The following is a 23,337-nucleotide window of genomic DNA, read 5'->3' on the forward strand; positions in this document are numbered from 1 at the left end:
CCCTGGCTTATGTGATCCCTATCATCACTTTTTAAGATGGGCAGGGAAGGTATACAATCATTTTATTGCTGAGGGAAAAAGAGACTGATTTGCCCAGAACTGCACAGTAGTCTTGGTTACGGAGCCAAGTTCAAAGTCAGATCTTGTAAATTTGAGTCTAGTGCTTTCCTCTCTATGTCACTGTTTCCAAAAATCTGGTACTTGTAGCCCTGGTGGTTGTGGTATGATTTTAGCCACATGCAGGTCGGCTTTCTATTTTCATAGTCTGTATTTATTTTTATGAATATTAGAAAACTATGTAAATAGCAAACAAACCATTATTTCAGGGCTTTATTGCTTAGGATGAGGCTGCAGTATGTATTTAAGTTACAAAAGTGAGTTTAACTACATGAAAACATTAGGTAAATAATAGTCCAGGTGGGATGCACATTTGGTAAAACCCATGATCAAAATATGGGAAACCTTATATAATGTCATATATTTCCTAATAGAAATCATCATTTGCAGTTTCTATTACTTGACGCAGATTCCAACAGACAAGCTGTACATTTAATTTTTTGTTTGCTTATAAAAGAACATGTAATACTAAATGGCAGATAAATAACATTTTAACACACTTAGCATTCCATTTGGACTTTACGTAACAGTTCTTTGCATTATTATCTTCTTTACTGGGCTGTGAACTCATTGAGGACAGTGACTTTATATGACTCATCTTTGTGGTCCTCAGTGTGTTGAGTTATTTATTTCAACTATGTCAGTTTATAGGAAAGAAACAGCAAGCCACCTAAATTACATCAAGAAAACAGCATATTTCTGGAAGGGTACCTATGGACAGAACTAGAAAGTAAGAAAGTAGAGGCAGGTCTAAGGGAGCAACAACTCACCTCACGTCTCCCTCTCCGGCCATGTACCCTGACAACTCCTCGAGATGTATTTAACTCTTTTGATCTGATACTTTCCTTCCTCCAACTGGCTTCCTTTTTGATTCAGTTTCTGCTTCCTTATAATTTTGGCTCAGAGAGAGCTCTGCATGGCCTCTCTGGCTTTGGCTCATCTGCAACTCCCTCCCTCTCTCCAGTTTCTGAGTGCACCTACCACAAATAGGGAATCTGATTGGTCTACCATAGCTTTCTACAACAGGCCATTCATTCATTTGTTTTAAAACAACAACTGTTGCATCTAATAGGCATCTCAACTTTACATGTTCAAAATGGAACAATTGATCCATGTCCCACCAACCTCCCACTACTATCCTCCCCATTCTTGGACCCCAAGCCTTGAATCCTTCTTTGCCTTCCCTGCTCCCCACATATAGTTTCTAGAAGCCAGTTCTATGTACCATCTCTTTAAATACATCCCAAATCTTCCCAGTTTTCTCCCTCTTAATCACTAAGACCCTATTTAAGCCACTATCTTCTCTTGCCTAGATTAACTGAAAAATATATTTTGCACACAACAGCTAAAATAATTCTTAAAATATGTAAATCAGATCATGTCACTCCTTTAGTCTTTTTTTTTTTTTTTTTTTTTGTGGTATGCGGGCCTCTCACTGTTGTGGCCTCTCCCGTTGCGGAGCACAGGCTCCGGATGCGCAGGCTCAGCAGCCATGGCTCACGGGCCCAGCCGCTCCGCGGCATATGGGATCCTCCCAGACCGGGGCACGAACCCGTATCCCCTGCATCGGCAGGCGGACTCTCAACCACTGCGCCACCAGGGAGGCCCTCCTTTAGTCTTAAGCAAAGGATTCCCAGTGCATCCAGAATAAAATTCAAGTACCTTACATGGCCCGTGAGGCCCTGTCTCTTATTGGCCCCTGCGTGACTCACTGTACCCCACTCTCCTCTTTATCCACTGTGTTCTCCCTGTGCTATTCTTCTATCTATTCCTCTATTGCACCAGGTTCCCTTCTGCCTTTCCACTTGCTCTTCCAACTTCATGTTCCACCTAGATCTTTCTGGTTCATCCTTTTTGTCATTCTCAGCTTAAATGTCCCCTCATAAGAGAGACCTCCTTGCCTACTCCATTCCCAGTTATTATCCACTGTATCACTCTGTTTAATTTTTGTCATGGTGCCTGTCTGACATGATCTTCATCTTTGGCTTGTTTGCGTGTTTCTTTTCTCTATTCCTTGCCCTCACTACAATGTTAAGCTCCAGGAGAAGAAAGACCCAATGTAACTTGCTCTCCACTTGATCTCCATCACCAAGAACAGTTCCTTGCACAGAGTAGGCATTCAAAAAAATGTGCTATATATCTGGAGAAAACCATAATTCAAAAAGATACATGCACTTCAATGTTCACTGCAGCACAGTCTACAATAGCCAAGACATGGAAGCAACCTAAATGTCCATCAACAGAGGAGTCAATAAAGAAGATGTTGGATATACATATACAATGGAATATTACTCAGCCATAAAAAAGAATGAAATAATGCCATTTGTAGCAACATGATGGACCTAGAGATGATCATTCTAAGTGAAGTAAGTCAGACAGAGAAAGACAAATATCATATGATACCATTTATATGTGGAATCTAAAAAAATGATACAAATGAACTTATTTACAAAACAGAAACAGACTCACAGACTTCAAAAACAAATTTATGGTGACCAAAGGGGAAACGTGGTGGGGGGAGGGATAAATTAGGAGTTTGGGATTAACACGTATATACTACTATATATAAAATAGATAATCAACAAGGACCTACTGCATAGCACAGGGAACTTTACTCAATATTCTGTAATAACCTATATGGGAAAAGAATCTGAAAAAGAATGGATATATGTATATGTATAACTGAATTACTTTGCTGTATACCTGAAACTAACACAACATTGTAAATCAACTATACTCCAATATAAAAGAACAATTAAATTTAAAAAATGTGCTAAATGAATGAATGAGTCTCTCTTTGTCCCAGCAACCATGTACAGATTGTTGACCAACTAATAATTCGGTGCCTACCCATCATCCAATTAGCTAAGATGGGTGGGGCCCCTAGGACCCAAACATGGCTGAGTATGGGCTGGATCTGCAGCAGAGGGCAAGCACTCTACACTCACCTGGTTCATGCACTGACTGACCAAATGAGTAAATGGACACGTTCAAAAGTTCAACAAGTCTCTGAGGACTCCTGGTGATGTACAGTGAGACTCTGAAAGATGAGCTGAGTATGCTTTGCTTTTCTTTTTTTTCATACTGTCTGTATTTCTCTTCCAGAAAGCATTATAAAAAGTGTTAGAGACACACATTGTTTATTTGGCTAGAGGCGTTTGGTTGAAAATTGAAGTGATTTTTAAGACTACAGAAACACAGTCATCTGGGCACTAGTGATGAGCCTGAGCTAGAAAGTAATTCACATCACATTTTCATTTAGTCTTGTGCAACATAAGGCATTTACATTCATTTTCTTCTATGGCGTTGTTTGTTCCAATATGGAATATTTGTGCTTTAATTTTTTTTAAAAATCTGCATAAAGGAAACATTAAACTTTGTCATTTTTTTTCAGAGAACATTCAGTCTGCAGAGAGACTGAATTCCATCTCTAAAGACCATGGTAATCAGAGGAGTAATTTCAGGTTTAGAAATGGTAAAGTTCACGTCAGTCTAAGACGATGACTTAAACTGACAGAAAATCATATTTAATGGGGCACAATCGACATGCATTTATTTTCTCTTAACAATCGCTTATGGTGACTGGTGAAAAGATCAGAGAAACCAGTCCTTTCTCACTTTGACAAGCAAGAAACTAAACACAGAGATAATAAGACTAAACCCTTAAAAATTAACCCTGAAGACAAATTCTTTTATGACATTTTTGTATCTGTAAGGGACCAGGGGTTGGCAAGTGAGTTCTCTTTGCAATCACTATTGGGCAGACTGTTTTCAAAGCCAACACGTAATGAGGATTTGTTAAGATGAGCACCATGGCATAAATTAATTTGATATATGAATTCTTAAAAAGTTCTATCACACTGTGTAAATATTAATTTGTCAATTTAGGCAATTTATTCTAGACTCTCCCTGTCGCTAGTAAAGATTAATAGGGCCTTACTTCTTTTTTTTTTTTTTTTTTTTTGCAGTACGCGGGCCTCTCACTGTTGTGGCCTCTCCCGTTGCGGAGCACAGGCTCCGGACGCGCAGGCCCAGCGGCCATGGCTCACGGGCCCAGCCGCTCCGCGGCATGTGGGATCCTCCCGGACCGGGGCACGAATCCGCGTCCCCTGCATCGGCAGGCGGACTCTCAACCACTGCGCCACCAGGGAAGCCCGGGCCTTACTTCTAATTATCTGCACTGTGACTCTGTGTGTTGGTGATACTGGGGAAGGATTTCAGGGACATTAGTGCAAATTCCTCTAAAATTGAGAACTTGCTGTGGGTCCTGATGAGCCACGTATGTCTCAATTTCATCCTTGTCCAGTATTCTTTTAAAAGACTAAGCTCCATGGAAAGAGAAACTATTCTCTTTTCATTTTAAAATTTCCATCATTGCCAGGCACCATGCCTGGCTCATAGTGAATGTTTCATCGATTAGCAAATCTCATCAGAGTGCACTGAGGAATGCTGACTTAATGAGGTACCAGGGGTGGGGGGAAGTGAACAGGTGAACATGTCAGGGATCAGATATAAAGAAAGATGCTCTTCAAAAATTTTTACCAGGAATACAAACGTCTAATAATTATATGACAACACACTTATCCTCACTAATAATTAAATATGTACCTCTATAGGATTCCATTATTGGGTAGAATGTGAAGAACTAGGCACCTTCATACCTCCTGGTGGACATCTAATTGCTTTCTGGAGAGGAGTTTGGCAAAATCTCTGAAAATTTAAGGCTTATATACCTTTTGTCTCAGGAACTTACCTTACAAATGAAGTTATAAAACTATGTTAATTGCAGCATTGTTTGTAACAGTGAAAAACTAAAACAACCTAAATATCTATCAGTAAGTGATTGGCTTAATAAATTATGGTACAGCTATAAGGCTAAAGAATGTGGTAGATCCATAAAAGCTATGTGGGAGGATATTTACAGTTGTTTTTTAAAAAAATAAGAATTAATTTACAAATGATATTTACACCAAAATCAGTTTGCATAAAAATGAGTACATTCAAAGAAAAAGTCTGAAATGATACACATTGCAACTCTTGATAGTGATTATCTCTGAGAAGTTACATTAAAGAGGATTCTGATATTCTACTTCATTAGTTTTTATACAATGGGGTTTTTACTTTATTTTTTAGTTTTTGAATTTCATTTATTTATTTTTTTATACAGCAGGTTCTTATTAGTTAACCATTTTATACATATTAGTGTATATATGTCAATCCCAATCAATGGGGTTTTTTAGAACAGAAAAAATGTGTTCCTTTTTCTAATAAAAAAGAGATATTTAAAAATGTGGTTATAAACAACAGAATGTAAGTGTCTTAGACGATGGAATATCAAATGGTGGAAGAAAGGGTGGAAAATGAACCCCCAGTTCACTTATGTAAAGGTTGTTGAGCATAATTCTCAGCTAATTTCTAGAGAACCCTAGAGCTAATCAAGGGCATCTCGGAAGAAGTCCGAACTCTGCACTTCAGGAAAAATGGTTCTCTGCACTTTTTCCTTATTTCTGATATCTCAGTGTTAGGCTTAAGGAGCTTTATAACTAAAGATCCTTCACTGTGATCAAAGATGTTGAAGTCCCTCGATTGGTATCTAGGAAATCTCCACTCCCCAACTCCTGCTTCCCTCCACAATCCATCCCTTTGCCAGGGAACTGAGAATCTGTTGCAGCACTAAACCCTTCGGTGTAACTACATTCTTAGAAAACCCTGTCATTTATGTGAATCCTTAACAGTCTCCAAGTGACAGCTGCTACTTTGGCATAGAATCTTTGAAATTAAAGAGTAAAATATTCTGCAAATGGTATGAGCAACAGCTCATTTCTTTCAAATTCTAGCCAGCTGCAAAAGGAAAAAGGGTGGTCATGATAGTCCCAGCCTGAGATTGTTTTGCCTTCAGAGTTTATTCCTGGACCTGGAAAATCAACTGGAAAATAAATGCCTGTAATTCTGAGTCCCAAGGAACACGATGTCCCCAAGAACCACTCCCTACATCCCTCTTGCCTGCCCAGCTTGCCTGCTGGTGGGGAGCAGGCTCGAAGTCTAGGAGTGAGGAAAGAATCTCTGCTATTGTGGTGGTTTGTCAACTCAAGGACATCACTGCTGCTCCCCTCAGCGAGTTGGTGAAGCACATGACCTTTGAGGGGAGCCAAACCCAGCTGTTAAAAGTCTGGTCCTGTCACTTATCAGCTGTGTGGCCTTGGGCAAGTGATTCAACCTCAGTGAGCTTTAGTTTTCTCACCCGTCAAGTGGAGTTCCGAGTAGCTATCCCATTGGGATGTTGTCAGCACTAAAGCATACAATACATGTGATGGGTTTTGTACAGTTCCTCACATATGGTAAAATGACCAATAAATAGTGGCTTTTGTTTGATGATAATGTTGATGATGATCATCATCATCACCTTCATCATCATCTCCATCATCATTCTTTGTTGTTAAAATAGAGGCTGGAGTAGTTGGTAAACAACTCCATTGAGACCCATGGAAGTCACAAGACTTGGACAGGTTTCCAGGTTTGGCATTTACTAGTTATGTGACCTTGAGAAAAGTTTTAAGGCTCTGTGTGCTATCTGCAAAATGGGGGGAAAATACTCTAGCTCTGCCTCTGTTACAGTGCTGTTGTGACAGTCAGGGGGATAATGACCCTACCAATAACTGTCAATCATTATATATATATGGAAATATATATATATATACGTGGGTATATACATATACACACGTATATAAAATACACTACTACTTTTTTTTTTTTTTTTTTTTTTGTGGTACGTGGGCCTCTCACTGTTGTGGCCTCTCCCATTGCGGAGCACAGGCTCCAGACACACAGGCTCAGCGGCCATGGCTCACGGGCCTAGCCACTCCGTGGCATGTGGAATCTTCCCGGACCTGGGCACGAACCTGTGTCCCCTGCATCGGCAGGCGGACTCTCAACCACTGTGCCACCAGGGAAGCCCCTACTGTTACTTTCTGATTTCTGCCCTAACTGTTACTTGGCCTAGGGAGGAAAGGCAACTACCACTTGCCTTTTCCGTCCCTTTTTGGGGGGACATGCTCAAAAGCACACTATGGGGGGGAGGAGGTAGTGAAACTGCTAGTTTGTCCATTACTGCCAAATTTAAATTACCATTTGCTTTTTTGTCACTTATTGTTTTTCATTCTAAGAGAAATATAGATCACAACAGGAAATTTGGGAATAACAGAAAATAGAAACATTCATTTGCTTAGTCATGGTACTTTTTCTATTTTATCCTGTTAAGTATGATAAATAAGGCAAGTGTTTGCTTAAACCAAAGTGTAACCCCAAATATTTTTTAAAAAATCTGTCAGTGTTAAATCACAAAGTATTAGGCAATTGCAAATTGAAGTTCTACCTATTTATTTCTCCTTGAATCAGCAGTTCTCCAATTTCTGTGTGCCTAGGAGTCATTTGGGACTTCAGAAGTGTCAATGCTGGGTCCCAGCAGCAGTCATGCTGATTAGGTAGGTCGGGGCTAGGATCCTGGAATCTCCATTTTTAACAAGCTTTCTACACGGTATGCAGGTTTGGGGTGGGGCGTCCCTGAACCTGACTTTGAGAGACAGTCTAAAGTCCCGACTCAGGTCCAGGCCTCTGAATTCCCACAGCTGGATCCTGGAAGAGGAATTAGGAATGCAAAGCCCAGCCTCACAGATGTTATCGTTTGATGCCCCAGGCCCCCATGCATTTACTTTTCCGTTCTGGCTGCCCAGCATCTGGCCAGCAAGGCAGTTGAGCATTTGTCTCCTTTTTGACCTCATGGTCCCCAGAGAGTTCAATTCCGCTCACAGCTCACAAAATGCCATTCTCTCAGGGAAGGGGCGGGGCTGGGGAAGGATGGGGCACACAGGTCTCCACCACTCAACTGACACCAGCCGAACCTCCTAAAGAATACTGTGTGATTCTGGCCACCTGCTTGATAGCTCCAGGGAATGCGAAGAATGCTCCAATATTCCTCTGGTTCCCAAAGAGAAGGAAGCAGAGACGGAGGTTAACAGGATGGGGCAGGCACCTAGCATTTCCAAGGGCCATACAGACAGATGTGAGTGGGATGTTTCCTTCTGACATTCCTGGGCTACCGCTATAGCTGAATTCCTTTATCCTTTTCTAGGCAACTCAACCCTCGTCCCCCACCTCCTGCCCCCAATTCTAGGAAAGAAAACAGCTGAAAGGAAGAACTAGAACTTGTTTTTTATAACTTTGAAAAGAGAGATGTTTGCATTCTTCTAGGGAGTAGTGCTTCTCCCAGGTAATGAGGCTCTGCCCACCACACTGCCCCACACCTGCTCTGTAAAATGACACACAGGGAGACCGAGAACTACAGAAAAGGCTCACCCAGCATACACGGATTTAATCTCTGCCACTTGTCACCTCCCTATGGGAGCTCAACAGAAACAACAGCCTTGATTATATAACCTGCAATTATTTTCAGAAAGTGCCCAAATCCCAGTTTTAAAAGCCCTGTTCAGATTTTACCGAAATAGGATAAATATCAGAGGAAGCCCTATGAGGCTGAAAGAAAAAGACATATAGAGTAAGTCTGTTGAATTTTTATATTTTCTTCTGCTCTCTCTGAAGCAGCAGTGGCTGGGGTGCTATCTGGGTTCCCAGCCGAAGTCAAGTATAACTGTTCCCCCTAAAAGGAAGTTAGGAACATGTATTTCTGCTTTCATAGAATTAGAGGTCTAATTCTCTTAAGAAAGCATCAATCCAGTTTGCTCATTTTGTAGATGAGGAAACTGATGTTCAGAGAGGAACTCTGTGTGGCCATTGCCTGTTTGTTCTCGATTCCATGATCTGCTCCTCTCCTGCTCTGAGGGCATCTCAGGGGCCTGGTTTCCTTTCCAAGTGGCTTTCAGTTAGGCTGGGCCAATGGGAAGCTCTGGTGGGAGGCTAGAGGGCAGGAGCAAGGGAGAAGCCAGAATAACTCTCCCCCTCTTTCTCTTGCTGCTTTGGGTCACATGTCCAGCAGCGGCTGCATCTCTACCTTGGTTCATGCTCCTCTGGACACCTCCTCCATCCACGGTCCCAGCTTCTGTCACACGGGTGTCCCATCTTGTGCTCTAATAAGACCAGGGGTCAGTAAACTTCTCTTTTTAAAGGAACAGATAGTAAATACTTCAGGCTTTTCAGGCCAACGGGCAAAACCAAGGATATACTGTAGGTACTTACACAACTATAATGTTTAAAATGTAATCATTAAAAAACGTAAAGCCATTCTTAGCTCATGGATTAAGTAAAAGCAGGCTGCAGGCTGGCTGGATTTGGCTCAAGGGCTTGACTTTGCCATCCACACTCTGGGCTTAGGGGTTGTGGTGGATTCCTAGTCACTAATCTCTGGATTGCCTCCTGATCCAAGCCCTGCCTCCCTAGTTCCGTATATTAACTTTTTAAAATTGAATCACTTGGCATGAGGTCTCCTTTCCTGACTGGACCCTGACTGATAGAGGCAGTGATTTGTTTCAAACCATATTCCATGAAGAGGAATTATTATCCACTTCATATACTTCTTATTGCTTTCAGAAACGCATTCACAAACATGTCTCGATGGAATAGTGTAAGTTTCCTTTCAAGTTAAGTCAGCTGGCTGCCTACTTGTGTTTTGACTGTCCTGGATGACATGCAGTGTTGAAAAACTAGTGACCCTTCCCAAGGGGTTGCCCACAGCTAATGTTGGGAACAAGAAACTGAAAATATTAAAGCTGATCCCCAGACTGACCAAATGCTACCCAACATCACTGGCAAAAGACGACAAACCGGGCTGGGTTGTAGACACAAATTGCCATAAGAGGTGAGGCGTGGATGACTATGCAAATCTGACGCACTACATACCACACAGTACCCTCCCCACTGCATCCACATGTGTCTAGTCCCCCACTGTCTCTTCCCTGCACAGTTGCAGCTGCCTCCTAACCGGCCTCCCTGACTTCACCCCGCCCCATGCTCCCTTAAGACTATCTTCATAGCTGCAAGCCAGATCTTTTAAAAACATCAATTGCATGGCTCCACTGCACAAAACCTCCAATGACTTCCCATCTCACTCAGTATAAAATCCCAATTCGTCATGTTATCTCACCAGACCCTATGTGATCCAGCTGCTGCCCTCTTCTTCCAGCTCATCTCCTCCCTCCCTCCTCCTTCCAACCTGCAGTGCTGGTGTCCTCGCTGGTTCCCAGACTCTCCCCAAGCTCAGACATCAGGCCCCGCACTGGCTCTTCCCTCTCCCCAGAATACACCCTCAGGGATCTCTGAGGAGAACAGCTCTCTCTTCTCTCTCTCTTAATTCTTGCAGGTCTGTACTCCACTGTCACTTCATCAGAGAGATTTTCCCCAGCCAGCTAATCTAATACAGCACAGTTCCATTCATCGTCTTATCTCCTCGGCATGGCACATGCTGTTCCCTTGGCTTAGATCATTCTTCCTCTCCTCCTTTGGGTTTTTTTGTGTGTGTTTTAAAATAAAAAAAAATTTTTTTTATTGAAGTATTGTTGATTTACAATGTTGTGTTTAATTTCTGCTGTACAGCAAAGTGATTCAGTTATACATATATATATATTTCATATTCTTTTCCATTATGGTTTATCACAACAGGATATTGAATATTCTTCCCTGTGCTATACAGTAGGACCTTGTTGTTTATCCATCCTATATATACCAGTTTGCCTCTGCTAATCCCCAACTCCCAATCCTTCCCTGCCCACCTCCCTTCTTCTCCTCTTTCAACTGATGTCTTAAATGCCATCTCCTCAGGGAGGCCCTTCTGGATCATCCTATATGGGTAGGTGTCCTTTAACCCTCTCCATCCCCATTTCACATTGCTGTACAATGTTCACCTTTTCTAATAAACCGCCATTACTGTGTGTGCATGTACGTGAGTGTGTGTGTGTGTGTGTGTGTTGTCTAGCTCTTTAATGTCTTCCTCCCTTCCTCCCATTCCCAAATGATTGTAAATTTCATGAGGGAAGAGGCTGCGTCTACTTTACCAACCAATACATACCAAGTGCCTATATAGTTCAGGGCCTTGTACACTGTAAGTGCTCAGTAAATATTTATGGAGAGAAAGAATAAATGATCCAACATGGGATCAGTCACAGATTTGGAGAGATGATTAAAGAGACTCCCCATTGTATTAGAAGCCATTGGTTGCCCACTCATATATCTCTCTGGTACTCACCATTTCTGTATACGATGATGACTTTCTAAAGAAAGCATCATGATCTCTGCCTGAAGGCTTTCACGGGCTGCAAGTGCATGCTTAATCTGCATGCACTGCTGGGGAGTTAATGCCTGTAGGAGCAGCTTTTGATGGCCAATACGAGTTGGTAGATAATTACCCCAGCTTCATCACTTGCCAGAAGTGAAGCATGTTATCCACGCTTTCCTGGAAGTCTCAGTTGCCCCAGGGCCCACCGTGGTACTTTGCTCATTAATCCACTCTTCACTGGCTTTTTTCCCTTCCTTGTCTCACTCCCCAACCATTGGTATAAAACTGGGATTTTATACCAATACCCCAGGTATTTCCAGGGATCACCTGCCAAGAAAACTACAAATCCTTGTCTCAGCATGTGCTTTTGGGAGAACCCAAACTAAGACATCCTTCTATGGAATTCCCCACCACTGTCCTTTTGGAGACGTGCTGCAACAAAAATGTTCCCATTCTATCAGTTACTCAGGTTGCCAGGGAAACAGTGCGGTGGGGATGAGGTAAATGAATTGGTCATTCTCTAATTTTTTAATTTAACCCATTCCATGGTAGCAGCCCATGTGCCACATTTTCTGTGACCTCTGCAGACATTCCCTACAAATGACAGCTCCTCTCTTTATTGTAGATATCTCCAAATAGGACTGTCCTTGGTCTACAGCTGTACTCTGCCAGTTCCTTGCACCAAATTCTATTGATACAATTAACAGCAAGGAAGACACCATTCAGTGAATACTTGATGTGCGCCAGACTCTGTTTCACGAACAACTTGTATGACCTAATTGAATGCTTACAACCATACTATGAGGAAAGTACTCTCACTTCCTTCCTAGAGTAAGGAAACCTAGGCCCAGAGCGACTCTAACTTGCCTGTCTGCGGGGTGGCAGAGCTTGGATGTGAAGCCAGAGGTGTGGCCAGAGATCCACCATTAATTCTTTGGCTATACCATCTTCCAATCTCCCCATCTGCCTGCCCCAGAGAACCACTAGGTCTCATCACATCCAAAATTTATTTGAAGGCATAACATTAAAATGAGATACTGTAGTTATAAAGTTTCTGAAATTTTAGCCAAAAAGAGTGAAACCCTCTGGTAATGAGAAACAATAAACACATGCTCAAATGTAATTGCAAATGCAGCATTTCCTGAACACAAGATATAAAAAATTGCAGCTCTTAACATTTTAATTTTCCCCAATTTGGCCTTTATGATAAAAAAGAGTTTATCACCATTGCTCTAGGGCAAGGATCTTAGGGGAAAAATGTTTTCCCCCATGACAGAGCTAGCATTACCAAATAAAGGCCCAGACTCCACAGCTTTCCTGGCATCAACCTCCACCTGTCCCCACATTCCAAACAGAAGCGGGCGAATCAGAGCAAGTGGCCAGAGTCATAGAGAGAGCAGTGCTTCTGCAGCCAGTGCCCAGCAAGCCGCCCCGGCTCACCTTTCCCTCAACACAGAAGAGCCGTCGTAAATTCTGTTTCAAGGACCACAAAGATCAGACTCAGAATCTCCTTCTCCCATCCCACTCCCACCAAACAACCCCGGGAAGATCATGTTTGTGCCACTGAGTGTTTCTGTTCTGTACTTTGGGAGGCTTTCATCCTCCCATTAGTTTAATGAGAAAAAAAAATACAGGCCCGATAAGAATACCTTCCAGGGCAACCCAAATAAGCGTCAAAGAGTTAAAGCAAGTTAATAAATGAGAGATAGTTAAATATGTACACATCTCTTGATGTTTGCATATTGGGAGAGAGAGGGGTAGGGAAGCTCCCATTCTGCGTAAAATATAACATAATAAAGGGGTCATTTTCTTGTCTTGAGGGTCATTTTGCTAATTAACTAGAATATCTTCTTCAGCTCTCTAGTTTTAATTACCTTTTCTTGGTAATGAAAGTAAAAACAATATACTAAAAGAGACTTTATTGAGTGCCAGGCCTTGTGTTAACCATTTCCTATACATGATTCACTTAATACAACACTACTATGAAACAGTTAACACTGTCTCTGTTTTCCAGATAAGGAACAGAGGTGGTAAGCAATATTCTCAACAAAACACAGCAAGGAAGTTCCAGAGCGGGGATCTGAACCCAGGCAATCCACCTCTAGAGTTCAAGCTACATTATGTTGCTTCAGTAAATTCACAGTGTAAAAAGTCATAAAACTTACTGGAGAAAATCTGGAAAATGTGGACAAGTGTACAAAGAATATTTGATGCATTCATAATCTCACCACCTAGAAATAAATTAACAAGCTGATGCAGTGATCATGACATAATCTCTATAAATAGGACATAGTTTTTGTTGTTATCCCAAGTGAAAAGCTGTGTGGTTAATCACCAAATTTGGAGAATATATTTGCGGTGGACTGACAAACTATGGAGTATGTTTTAGACAAAATTCATTTTGGAGGCCTCATGGATCATCTTCCAAATCTAAGCAATCATTTGGTTTTTAGAAACCAAGGTTGAGTACATGATATTATGACTGTCAACTGGAAAAGACCTACCACATATGCTAAGATACCATGAACAGAGAAAACCAACTGTGGCTTCAAATTTGAAACCTGAATTGAAAACCACTGAAGGAGATTTCTGACCAAGCTGGTTTTCATATGAGCAACAGTGTACATCTTTTAGAGTGAGAGAAAATAGGGATCGATCTATCTATCTATCTATCCATCTATCTACCTATCTATCTATGCCTCTCTCTCTCTTTACCTATCTATCCATCCGCCTGTCCATCCATCCATCCACCCACCCACTCACCTACCCATTCATGCATCCACTTTCTTTAATGTTGATAATTCACACAATGGTAGTGTCTTAGGTTGGATTACCCAGAAGCAGACCCTGAGATCAAGATTTGAGTGCAACTTGTTTTTGGAAGATTCATCTCTGGAAACACCAATAGGCCAGTGGAGAATTGAGACAGGAAAGGGAAAGCAGGTAGTAAAAGGTGTGTTAATGACCATGTTTCCACAGTGGGAAGTACCTGCTGGGTATTCTGAAAGATGGTGTGGGACCTGGCTCAGAGCTGTGCCTCAGGAGAGGTGAGGCACTCAGGATATTTATCCTCCAACTCACATTTGTCATTGGATGAAGGCTGCTCCAGGAGATATTAACTCCCCAGTATTTCTGGCCTGCCCTGCATACTGATCAAGCAAGTTCCTGTGGCTTGAGAAAGCCCTTTAACAGCTATATGGGTTTACAATAAAAAGTGTAGGTGTGAATTGTGAGGGACTAACAGGTATGCGCAATGGCAGCATGTGCTACAGCCAGCTAGTATAAAATAAAACAAAATTGGAATCTATATCTATCTATATCTATATCTATATCTATATCTATCTATATATATATACCCTTAAATGTTATTTGAGGAAATGACTTAAAGTGTCTGCCTACCACATTTTATTTAACTGATTCCCTATTTTTGGACACAAAAATTATTTCTAATTTTGAGGTACTTAGAATAATTCAACAATAAATACCTTTGTACACACTTCTTTATATCTCTGGTTATTTCTTTAGGATAAATTAATCAAGGGCAATTTTGTTAATTATCTAAAGCAGGGATTACTAATCCCATATCTAGAAGAGTGCTTGACATTGATAGAAAACTTAATGTCTTTTTTATCCTGACAGGCGACTCCAGACATAAAAGTAACATAACAACTTAATTTACTTTTCATGATGAATCTGCTGTTATTCTCTTAACTATTATAACATATATTCTCTACGTTCTCAAATGATGCAAGATTTTTACGCCTTTATTATGGAAACTTTTTTGACTGTCTAGCCAAGGTGGCAAGTTTATCACCCATCATCAAATGAGCTGATTACTTTCAAGAAGCCAGAGGTGAACGTCTTCTCTATAAGAAGGTCATTAACAACCTTGCTCTCTTTCTTCACAAACATCATCTCACACAGGCTTAAGGGAAAATGGTTCGAGCCTTAGCATTTTGCATTTTACTTGTCTGAAGGAAAAACATATCGAATTCTATTTGCCGAGGGAAAAACATACCGAATTCTATCTGCCATTGTCCAACAGCCTGGCATGCTTTCCTTCCTACAGAAATATCTCATGAAATTCCTTAATGACCACCATTCATTACCTCCAGTGGCCTTTTAGTTTTCACTTTTCTTTGAAGTGCTGAGTGGTATCACTCATTCATGACGTATCCCTACCTTCTGTGAAGCCTACACTTGCCTGGTTGTCCCACCCCTTTTCCTTCTGGCTCTTCTTGGTCTCGCTCAGTCTCTGTTCTCCTTCATTTCTTCTAAGTGTGGGCATCTCCCATAGCTTAGCCCTGTGTGCCCACGCTTCCATCTGTCTTGAAGACCTCTCTTCATCTAGGACTTACTTTTCACTCCATGAAGATGACTCCTGGAGCCTCATTTCCAGGCTTACCCTATCTCTTCTTACGTGGGGTTCAAGCATGAAACTTCTTGATAGAAAACACAAACTCAGCATGATCAAATCCAAATTTATCTTCTCCACTTTAAAATGGTTTTCCTTATTATTCTCTGTTTACCTTCTTGGACTCTTTCCCCATATTCAATCACGTAGGAGTTCAAGGTCTTCTAAAATCTTGTCCAAAGTCATCTTTCCAGCTTTATCACTTTACTCCATCATCATTTTTGGCTCTACTCAGCATGCTTCAAACAACCTGAACATTGCTTTCTTCAGTTTTTATTCAAATTAGTAGATCACATTAACACAACGTATGAAATCCAGAATCTTGAGTTTGATTTTCTATGTGATGCTGAACAAATTTCTCTCAGCTCAGTCTTCTCAAACGGAACCTCAGAACTCCCTTCATAGAGATGGTGCAATAATTATGTAGTATACTCTGATCCTTCAAAACTAACCTTTGCCATGAAAACTTTTATTCCCATAGTCCCTAAGCTCTCCACTCTGATTTCCTCTGTCATGTGACAGGCATCATATATAAATGCAAAGTGTTAGTTGGCATTCCTCAAGTAGGCTTCCTCCAAATGCGTTAAATTTCTTTAAAATAAGAAACTCTACTTCCCATTTTTATGTATAAATAAAGTGCTAAAAATATTGAACACAGAAGCCCCCAAATTATCAAATGAGTTTTCTACGAAAGTAGCATATTACAGTAGATGAGAAAAACAGTTAAATGCTGTTTGTTCATTTTAATCAGAGACCAAACAGGTCGGGTGACAAATGTTTTATTCCCATAGTAAAAGGACATATTGCTGAATTAAATTCCTTCTGATAGAAGCATGCATGAAAAATGCATAAATGTGGTGGTGTGAAGGAGTTATAGTTTGGGCATATTTATTGGAAGCAGCACATGAATATTTTGTAAATTATCTATCATTTTGTAAATTGAGGTTATCTCACATTTGATAATCTGATAAGGGAGTTAAGTAGCTTCATTTGATCTGTCATTTACAGACTAATTGTTTTTGTTCAAATGACTTGGCATTAGAGTTTACTGTCTTCCTTGTGTTTGCAATAAACGGAATAATCAGAAACTGTTGAATACTCTCGTTTTGTTTCTAAGATTATGATCAAATCATTGACATTGGTTTGTAAAATTTTATTTATTTATTTATATCATTTTTAATAGATCTTTATTGGAGTATAATTGCTTCACAATACTGTGTTAGTTTCTGTTGTACAACAAAGTGAATCAGCCATATGCATACATATATCCCCATATCCCCTCCCTTTTGAGCCTCCCTCCCACCCTCCCTATCCCACCCCTCTAGGTTGTTGCAAAGCACTGAGCTAATCTCCCTGTGCTATGGTGCTGCTTCCCACTAGCTGACTATTTTACATTTGGTAGTGTATATATGTCCATGCCACTCTCACTTCGGCCCAGCTTCCCCCTCCCCGCAAGTCCATTCTCTATGTCTACGTCTTCATTCCTGCCCTGCCACTAGGTTCATCAGTATCATTTTTTTTTTTTAGATTCCATATATATGTGTTAGCATATGGTATTTCTTTTTCTCTTTCTGACTTACTTCACTCTGTATGACAGACTCTAGGTCCATCCACCTCACTACAAATAACTCAATTTCATTTCTTTTTATGGCTGAGTAATATTCCATTGTATATATGTGCCACATCTTCTTTACCCATTCATCTGTCGATGGACGTTTAGGTTATTTCCATGTCCTGGCTATTGTAAATAGTGCTGCAATGAACATTGTGATACATGTTTCTTTTTGAATTATGGTTTTCTCAGGGTATATAGCCAGTAGTGGGATTGCTGGGTCATATGGTAGTTCTATTTTTAGTTTTTTAAGGAACCTCCATACTGTTCCCCATAGTGGCTGCATCAATTTACATTCCCACCAACAGTGCAGGAAGGTTCCCTTTTCACCACACCCTTTCCAGCATTTACTGTTTCTAGATTTTTTGAAAATTGCCATTGTGACTGGTGTGAGGTGACACCTCATTGTAGTTTTGATTTGCATTTCTCTAATAATTAGCGATGTTGAGCTTCTTTTCATGTGCCTCTTGGCCATCTGTATGTCTTCTTTGGTGAAATGTCTATTTAGGTCTTCCGCCCATTTTTTTTTTTTTTTTTTTTTTTTTTTGCATTACGTGGGCTTCTCACTGCTGTGGCCTCTCCCGTTGCGGAGCACAGGCTCTGGACGCGCAGGCCCAGTAGCCATGGCTCACGGGCCTAGCCGCTCCGCGGCATGTGGGATCCTCCCAGACCGGGGCACGAACCCGCGTCCCCTGCATCGGCAGGCGGACTCTCAACCACTGCGCCACCAGGGAAGCCCCCGCCCATTTTTTGATTGGATTGTTTGTTTTTTTGATATTGAGCTCCATGAGCTGTTTGTATATTTTGGAGATTAATCTTTTGTCCGTTGTTTCATTTGCAAATATTTTCTCCCATTCTGAGGGTTGTCTTTTCATCTTGTTTATGGTTTCCTTTGCTGTGCAAAGACACTGGCTTGTAAAATTTTAAAAGAAAGTAACTTTTTGATGATTTCCATCACCAGCATCTTGCTAACCCAACTTACTTCTGAAACAAATGACTTCAGAGTAATCTGAATAAATTCTAGATGTGTCTCTTACTACTGAAATGTTCCCCGAAAAGATAGTGGCACAATATTTTAAAGTACCCAAATGTACAATTGAAATTGCAACTCTAGTAAAATTGGGCCTCTTTGGAATGTATATTGCCTACATGGACATTAATGGGACAAAAAGGTAAGACATTCTGTGGGAGGAGATAGGCTAATCTTGATTTCTTAACAGTATAGGCAGTAAATATTATACAGATGTGATCTGCAGGTGGCAAAAGCTTTCTTGCTTTTTTCTAGAATGGTGGTTTTTAAAATGCTTCTAGGAGACCTAGGGTTCTGAGGAGATATTACAAGCGTGGTACAGCCGGGGGTGGGCAATGTGTGTGGCAGGGAGAGGGCTCAGGAAGACCAGCTGGATGGTCCCCTTCCTCCCCTTGTTCAACTTTTTCAATGACTCATATCTGTTATATAGAGAGAGCTTCAGAGCAAGATAAGGTATGGAAGAAAGGTTCTGCTATTAAAAAAAAAAAAAAAAAAAAAAAGGTTCATAATTTTTGTTTCAGAACCCAAGTAAAAATCTTTCAAATGAGCAGGCCACTATACTTACAGATGGTAATAAACCTTTTTATTCAATTTCTCTAGTTGCTTTTAATTGGGCCAGTAATATATCTTAGGAAGAAAATGAAGAAGCCCAAGGCTGGAAAATGTTTGCGTGAAAGGCCTTTTCAAATTGTTCACTTAGCTAAGGACTGTGTGAAGTTAAATATCACCCTGCTCTCCACCACCACCCCAACCTAGGCACTGGTTTTCCATCTACACAGGTTTCTTGACTGGTATCTTTTAGTTTGAGGGACAGAGAGACCTGTGTTCAATGTTCAGCGACCTGCTGCTCTTTAAATATTAAGGGACTGGGACTTCCCGGTGGCGCAATGGTTAAGAATCTGCCTGCCAATGCAGGGGACGCGGGTTCAATTCCCGGTCTGGGAAGATCCCACATGCCACGTAGCAACTGAGCCCGTGCGCCACAACTACTGAGCCTGCACTCTAGAGCCTGTGAGCCACAACTACTGAAGTCCACGCACCTAGAGCCCATGCTCCGCAACAAGAGAAGCCACTGCAATGAGAAGCCCGCGCAACGTAACAAAGACCCAACACAGCCAATAAATAAATAAATAAATAAATAAATAAATATATTTATTTAAAAAAAAAAGTTAAGGGACTGACCTTCAAGTTATCTGCTTCTACCATATCTCTTGGTGGGAAATCCTGGTAGAAAGCAATGTAGACCTTACAATGTCACGAAAAATGTTACTAAGCATCCTACCCCTGTTGCCCAGCCAGTGAAAATTCTCATCTCCTCTTCTAGATCCCCTGTGTTGATGAGTAGGCATGCATTGGCTTGGCCATTCCACACTAAAGCCAAGGAGTTCCTCCAGAACCTTCAGATGTGTCAAGCATCCCCACTCCCACTTCCACTAGCATAGGAAGCTCTGGTAATTACTAAATTACCATGCATTCTATACTTAATATTTCTCTGCTTTGGACTCCCTTATTAGTTAATTAGGAGAGTATCTACTTGAGCAGAGGTGTTTGCAACTTTTATCACTGTATGACTCTTTTTTTTTTTTTTTTTTTTTTTTTTTTTTTTTTTGCGGTAGGCGGGCCTCTCACTGTTGTGGCCTCTCCCCTTGCGGAGCACAGGCTCCGGAGCACAGGCTCAGTGGCCATGGCTCACGGGCCCAGCCGCTCCGCGGCATGTGGGATCTTCCCAGACCGGGGCACGAACCCGTGTCCCCTGCATCGGCAGGCGGACTCTCAACCACTGCGCCACCAGGGAAGCCCTATCACTGTATGACTCTTAAAAACCATTTAATACATTGGTATAAATGCCCTGTCTGCATGATTCATTGGCTGTGAACTGAGGCACTTTTGTTTTGGACTAGGAAATGTTCACTTGATCAGTATACTAAGGATGCGTTCCATGATATACAAATCTTCTGAGATGCTCAGTGAGAAAGGGTTTCTGTGGCCAAAAATGTTTGGGGAAACATTGTGTTCTTGGTGATTCAAAATGTGTATTAGAATGGCAAAGTGCTAAGAAGTATTTCTTAAACTTATTTTATCATATAATTTAAAAATTCTGGGAATTCCCTGGTGGCACAGTGGTTAAGAATCAGCCTGCCAACGCAGGGGACACGGGTTCGAGCCCTAGTCTGGGAAGATCCCACATGCCACGGAGCAACTAAGCCCGTGCGCCACAACTACTGAGCCCGCGCTCCAGAGCCCGGGAGCCACAACTACTGAGTCCGTGCACCCAGAGCCCATGCTCTGCAACAAGAGAAGCCACCGCAATGAGAAGCCCGCACAACATGATGAAGAGTAGCCCCCGCTCGCCACAACTAGAGAAAGCCCATGCGCAGCAACAATGACCCAACACAGCCAAAAATAAATAAATAGATAAATAAATTTATATTAAAAAAATTCTGCCTCCCTCCCTCCCTCTCTCCTTCCTTCCCTCTCTCCCTCTTATTCTCTATCTCTTTCTTCTTACTTTCTTCCTCTTTTCCTTTCTTTTAAGAAACATTAAATATCTAGGGCTCCATGGGAAAGATTTTGGAAAACACTGTACTTGCCTATTTAAGCAAAGTTTTTAGGGGCTAATTTCTACTTTTCTCTGTAATTCCAGAGCCAGCACTGTATCTGGCACAAAATGAATATTTGACAAATGTTTGCTAAATTGAAGGGCACACATGAGAATATATTAATAAGATGTCAAAATATTATGTTGAAAGTGTTTTACAAAATCATGCCAGTTATTTGGTACCAAGTGTTTGGTACTTTTACAGAAACAAATTATTTAGAAATTGAATTCAATTAATCCACTTTGGGTAGATGGATCAGAATCACAAGATGTCTGATTTGGGACAAGTCCTAGTAGGTATTTAGTCATCATTTTATAGACAGGTCTTACCTTTCATAGTGAATTTATAAAGAGGTTGAAAGAGTTATCTCAAGCAACTGAAGTACAGGAGTAGAGATGTGAGTTCTGGGCTTAACCCGAGTGGGCTCGAACACTGACTCTGCTACCTACTGGCCAAGGGAATGTGGGCAAATATATCTGCGCCTCAGTTTCCTCATTTGAAAATGGCGATGGTACTTGTACTCCCCTCAAAAGGTCACTGTGATGACTTAATGAGATTCAAGCTAAGCACAATGGCACATGGGAACAATATTAGCTATTAATATCATTAAACGCATTATCAGCCAGGATCGCATAGTCACTATGAAATGAGAGGTGACCACACAATTGTAGAGAGAATTTGGGAGACCTTACAGAATTATGGACGGGAAGGAAGAAACTGTATAGCTAAGATCTCCATATTGATGGACCCCAATACTGGGCAATCTGTAGCATTTTTGGGGGGAGGGAGAGTTAATTCTGGTTTGAAAGTACAACTCCCATGGAATAACTCTTCCCAGGGTTGGGTGTTAGGTGGGCATTTTACTTGTTTGGGCATTCTGCAGGCTCAGGAAGAATCCTCTCTTTTTACTCATAAGTCCCTGGGAGATTGCATTTTTTAAAGAAACCACAGAAAGAAGAAAGTGCCCCGCCCCTCCAGGAGACGAGTGAGCACAAGTCACCATTCCCTACCTGAACGGGTAGGCAAATGCTACGTCAATGCTGAGGTTACTTTCCGTCTTGTTGACACAGTCCACACTCAGCCGCAGGCCTCCGGAATAGCCACCGCATGTTGCAAATGCAAAGATTGCAAAAAGCTGTGGAGAACAAAGAAACAAAAGAGAAGGCGGCTATTAAGATGGTGTTGATCTCATGAGAGCTGTCAACAGGAGCTCAGCGTCTCACACTGAGAAAGGCTGGAGTTCTTCTAAAGTGCGGCATCTTATTTGGTTCAGGTTGGAATGAAGGCCAGGGTGATGATGGGGAATGGGGTGGTGGGGTCTGAAAAAATCGTCTGGAAAGCTGGAGTAATTTTATTTATAGAAAAATTAAACACAAGGACAAAATATCTGTGTTTGAGGCCAAATATCAATGTAAAGAGCTGTCACACCTCAGAAGGTAGAGAAGGTAATCTCACATCAAAGGCTCTGGAGAGCTACACACCAAGGGATTAATGATGGATACCTCCAGGTGGGAAGAATCTAGTATGTTTCCTTGCTTGCTCCTTTTTGTTTATCTGTATTTTTTTGCAATACACATGTTTTGTCTTTTGGAATAATATAGATTTAAAAAAATGCATAGTCAGAGAATTTTACAGTTGACGGGTAGAGGAAGAGGAGGTGAGTATCTAAAATATGCTATTCCAGAGGACAAGATCTCAGTATATGTCAGCCTCAATGCCCCTTTGGTGGTTCCAACTCTGTATTCCTTGCTCTTTCTGAGTCAACTACTAAAAGGTTCAGCTGGTTACGAACTAATGCCATAGTCTATCCTAGTGTAGAACATGCATCCATGGGAATTAGGTACTGAAAATTAAGAGCAGGAACTCAGAGAAGTCTTCCAGAGAGAAGATACATCTGAGAAGGTGAGAATGGCCTAAGATGGGAAGGAAACAAATGCCAAACTTTGCCCACTTAGTTTTGCTAAATTCAAAAGAACTTCCTGCTCATTTTCAAAGAAAGTCAATCAAGTGCACTTAACACTCACCCATTCTGTAATACTCCCATTTATTTTATTTTAATTTTGGAACTCAGCTTCTTATAGTAGCTTGGAGTCCCCATTAGGAACACCAGATCACTTTGTATAGCGAGAGGAATTCTTGTGTAAGGGTTAAGTGCATGGGCTCTGGAATGTGACCTTGGGAAAGCTGCTTAATTCACCTGTGAAGCCAGCTGGTCCTGAACTTTTGTTTGTTGGGTTTTTTTTGATTACTGATTCAATTTCATTACTAGTGATCAGTTTGTTCAGATTTTCTGTTTCTTCCTGACTCAGTCTTTTTTTGTTGTTTTCTGAATTTAAGTTCTTT

At 41.2% G+C, this 23,337-nt stretch overlaps 1 protein-coding gene across 2 annotated transcripts in view; it reads right to left on the reverse strand.

Moving 5' to 3' along the window:
• SYNPR (synaptoporin) overlaps positions 1-23,337 on the reverse strand; it is a gene marked incomplete at both ends in the record, with an annotated part of 284,962 nt that overhangs the window by 91,425 nt on the left and 170,200 nt on the right. For both annotated transcript variants that reach the window (XM_079713569.1, XM_079713570.1), the window contains one exon: positions 22,005-22,129. In XM_079713569.1, coding sequence (XP_079569695.1) covers positions 22,005-22,129 — 125 coding nt within the window. The remainder of the gene's footprint in view (positions 1-22,004; positions 22,130-23,337) is intronic.

Source organism: Hyperoodon ampullatus (assembly GCF_949752795.1).
Source record: "Hyperoodon ampullatus genome assembly, chromosome: 10".
Lineage (NCBI taxonomy): Eukaryota > Metazoa > Chordata > Mammalia > Artiodactyla > Ziphiidae > Hyperoodon > Hyperoodon ampullatus.